At 54.6% G+C, this 2956-nt stretch overlaps 1 protein-coding gene across 1 annotated transcript in view; it reads left to right on the forward strand.

Moving 5' to 3' along the window:
- The window catches only part of LOC104521952 (vasoactive intestinal polypeptide receptor 1-like), a gene marked incomplete at its 5' end in the record, with an annotated part of 10989 nt that extends 8379 nt beyond the window's left edge, over positions 1 to 2610 (forward strand). The window contains 6 exons of the mRNA XM_010164100.1: positions 641 to 701; positions 973 to 1039; positions 1148 to 1239; positions 1756 to 1885; positions 2187 to 2228; positions 2475 to 2610. Coding sequence (XP_010162402.1) covers positions 641 to 701; positions 973 to 1039; positions 1148 to 1239; positions 1756 to 1885; positions 2187 to 2228; positions 2475 to 2567 — 485 coding nt within the window. The remainder of the gene's footprint in view (positions 1 to 640; positions 702 to 972; positions 1040 to 1147; positions 1240 to 1755; positions 1886 to 2186; positions 2229 to 2474) is intronic.
- Between the last annotated feature and the right edge of the window lie 346 nt (positions 2611 to 2956).

The following is a 2956-nucleotide window of genomic DNA, read 5'->3' on the forward strand; positions in this document are numbered from 1 at the left end:
GGTCCCATTGACACAGAACAGGGGTGGGCACCACTTTTGGGCATTGACTGGACTTGCTGCTCTGAGATCTGCCTGGCCAAAGGTCTGCAGGCTGCTCTTGGTCTCTCCCCCCATCCCAGCATCTCTCTGCATGGCCTCATGCTCGGTGGGGCACCCAGCAGCTCCTGCCAGCCCTGGAGCTGCTCAGGCAACCTGGCCTGATCCTTGTCCTCCCGGCATGTCAGCAAAATCCCTCCAAGGGGAAGACACTTGTTGACACCAACCAAAGAACCTTCACAGTATCTGCTGCCAACCCATCCTGACGTGGTCAGGATGGGACAGAGACAGGTTCTTCCTTCTTCCCACATCCATCTGGGGCTGGAAATGCCTGTCCCATGTGCCCAGGTTAGATGTAAGAGCACACAGAGGGACAGGAGGGCAGCCAGGAGGTGACACCCAGACAGGCACATCACCTTCAGTGGGCACCATCTCCTTTTAAAACCTGGAGAAGGGAGAAAGGTTGTCACCTTCCCACCACCTTCAGAGCCCCAGACCTCACCCAGCCACCTGTTTTGGGGGGACAAGGGATGGAGGGGAGGTGCAGGGGTTCCCCAGAGACCTGGGGTGAGTTCACATCCCCACCTGGGTCCTGTCCTTGCAGGTGTCCCCATGCTGACAGTCTGCCTGTGGGTGGTCACAAGGCTGCAGTACGACAACCACGGGTAAGAGCAGCCACCTCTCATCTTTCTCCAGGCCACGTGTGCCCCACGCACATCCCAGGGGACAAACCTCTTGTGTGGGAGCTTTAGGAGGGAAGAAGTGGGACAGCATTTTATTTTAATGTCATTTCTATTTGCTGGTGGAGCCCAAAGACTCTCTTGCTATGGCCCCATTGCAAGAGGTGCTGGGCAAATGGGGCTGGGGAGGTGGTGGGGCAAGACCTGGGCTAAGAGGGTGCAAGTGGGCAGCAGAGCCATCTCTCCTCTCCCGTAGGTGCTGGGATGACTACACCAGTCTCTACTGGTGGGTGATCAAGGCTCCCATCCTCCTGGCAATATTTGTGAGTAGGTCTCCTGAGCATCCTGGACATAGAGTTGGGGGTCCCTCACAGACAGGGGGACCCAACCAGGGGTCTGTGCAGAGCTTGAGATATGGCTTCCCACGGCAGGTGAACTTCCTCATCTTCCTCAATGTTACCAGGATGTTAGCACAGAAGATCCGGTCCCCAGACATCAGCAAAAACTACAAGCAGCAGTACATGTAAGGGCAGGGGGGAGCTCCCCTCACCCCAGTTTCTGGGGAGACCCAAGGCAGAAGAATCCGAGAATGGCCTGGATTGGAAAAGCCCTTTAAGCTCATCGAGTCCAACCATGAACCCAACACTGACCAGTCCCCGACTAACCCATGTCCCTCAGCACTGTGTCTACACGACTCTTCAATCCCTCCAGGGATGGGGACTCCACCACTGCCCTGGGCAACCCCTTCCAATGCCTCAGAACCCTTTCAGCAAAGAAATTCTTCCTCACATCCCATCTCAACTGCCCTGGCCACAACTGGAGCCCATTTCCTCTTGTCCTGTAGCTTGTTCCTTGGTCCTCAGCAGGGACTCTTCCCTGGAGGAGCACAGAGGAGGACCATCCTTGGAGCCTCCAAGATCTGCCTTTCATGGAAAATCTATTTTGGGTTAAAACTAAGCTCTTGGGAAGGGCTCATCTTGCAGGGCAGCAGGACCATTGCCTATACCCAGGCCCATGTTCATGCCACCACTCTCTGCAGGAGGCTGACAAAGTCCACGCTGCTCCTCATCCCTCTCTTCGGGGTGCACTACGTGGTGTTTGCACTCTTCCCTGAGCACATCGGTGTGGACGCCCGGCTGTACTTCGAGCTGGTCCTTGGTTCCTACCAGGTACAGACAAGGAGATGAGTAGGCAAAATCCCCATGTGCCCATCCTGTCCCATCCCAAGATCACACCGAGGAGACCCTGGGATGTGCTGCTGGGGCTTTGCACTCTTTTGAAAGAGGATTGTGTCCCAGGCACCCCTCAAACACCAGGGACAAAGCACGAGGGTTGTGGTTTGGTGAACAACCTGCTGTCCGTGGGGTGGGGTAAGAGGTGTGGGAGGATGCTGAATGCAGGCAGGAGATGAGCACAGAATGGTCCAACCCCATTTCCTCAGGTGACATTTGCTCTTTCTGTCCTTTTCAGGGGTTCCTGGTGGCTCTGCTCTACTGTTTCCTGAATGGAGAGGTGAGTGTCCACCCCCCCAACAACAACCCCCTGGGCACCACAACCACACACATGGGCACAGAGACTGCACCCCAATGAGCATTGTAGGCACACAACCATGAACACATGAGCATACAGACACACATGGGCATCCTCACCCTCTTGCACCCCAAATCCCTTGTTGAGCCCAAGGTGCATCTCCTGCCCTTCTGCCATGTGCTGGTGGGTGCCGCTGGGTACCAGCACCAGTCCATGGTGTTGGTTCAGGTCCAGGCTGAGATCAAGAGGAACTGGGGTAAGTGGCAGTCATCCATGGAGAGCAACATCTTCAACCTGGCAACCCAAGACTTCACAGCATGATGAGGACAGTGTCTGGGGGGAAATACTTCCCCCAGGACAGTGGTGGTGCAGGAATTCCACAGCTACGATCTCAGAAACACAATAAAAAGCATTTTGTTGGTTCTGGGTCTGGTGTCCTCAGAAGGTGGTGTGACCTGTTGGGAAAGGCTCTCCCTGCTCAGGTGCTGGCAGCTCTCATGGATCCCTGATGGTGTCTAATCAGCCCAAAGCTCCCTTCATGGGTTCAGTCAGTGTTTTAGGCAAAGGGAAGAGAGCTTCTCCACCTTGTCTGCCCCAGGATTGGGTCAGAAACAGAAATACCATTTCAAAAAGGACATCCAGCATTATTAAAATAATAATAATAGTAATAAAATATGCAAATGAGTGATACCCAGTGCCATTGCTCACCA

The sequence above is a fragment of the Antrostomus carolinensis genome, unplaced genomic scaffold, assembly GCF_000700745.2.
Source record: "Antrostomus carolinensis isolate BGI_N321 unplaced genomic scaffold, ASM70074v2 scaffold20623, whole genome shotgun sequence".
NCBI lineage: Eukaryota > Metazoa > Chordata > Aves > Caprimulgiformes > Caprimulgidae > Antrostomus > Antrostomus carolinensis.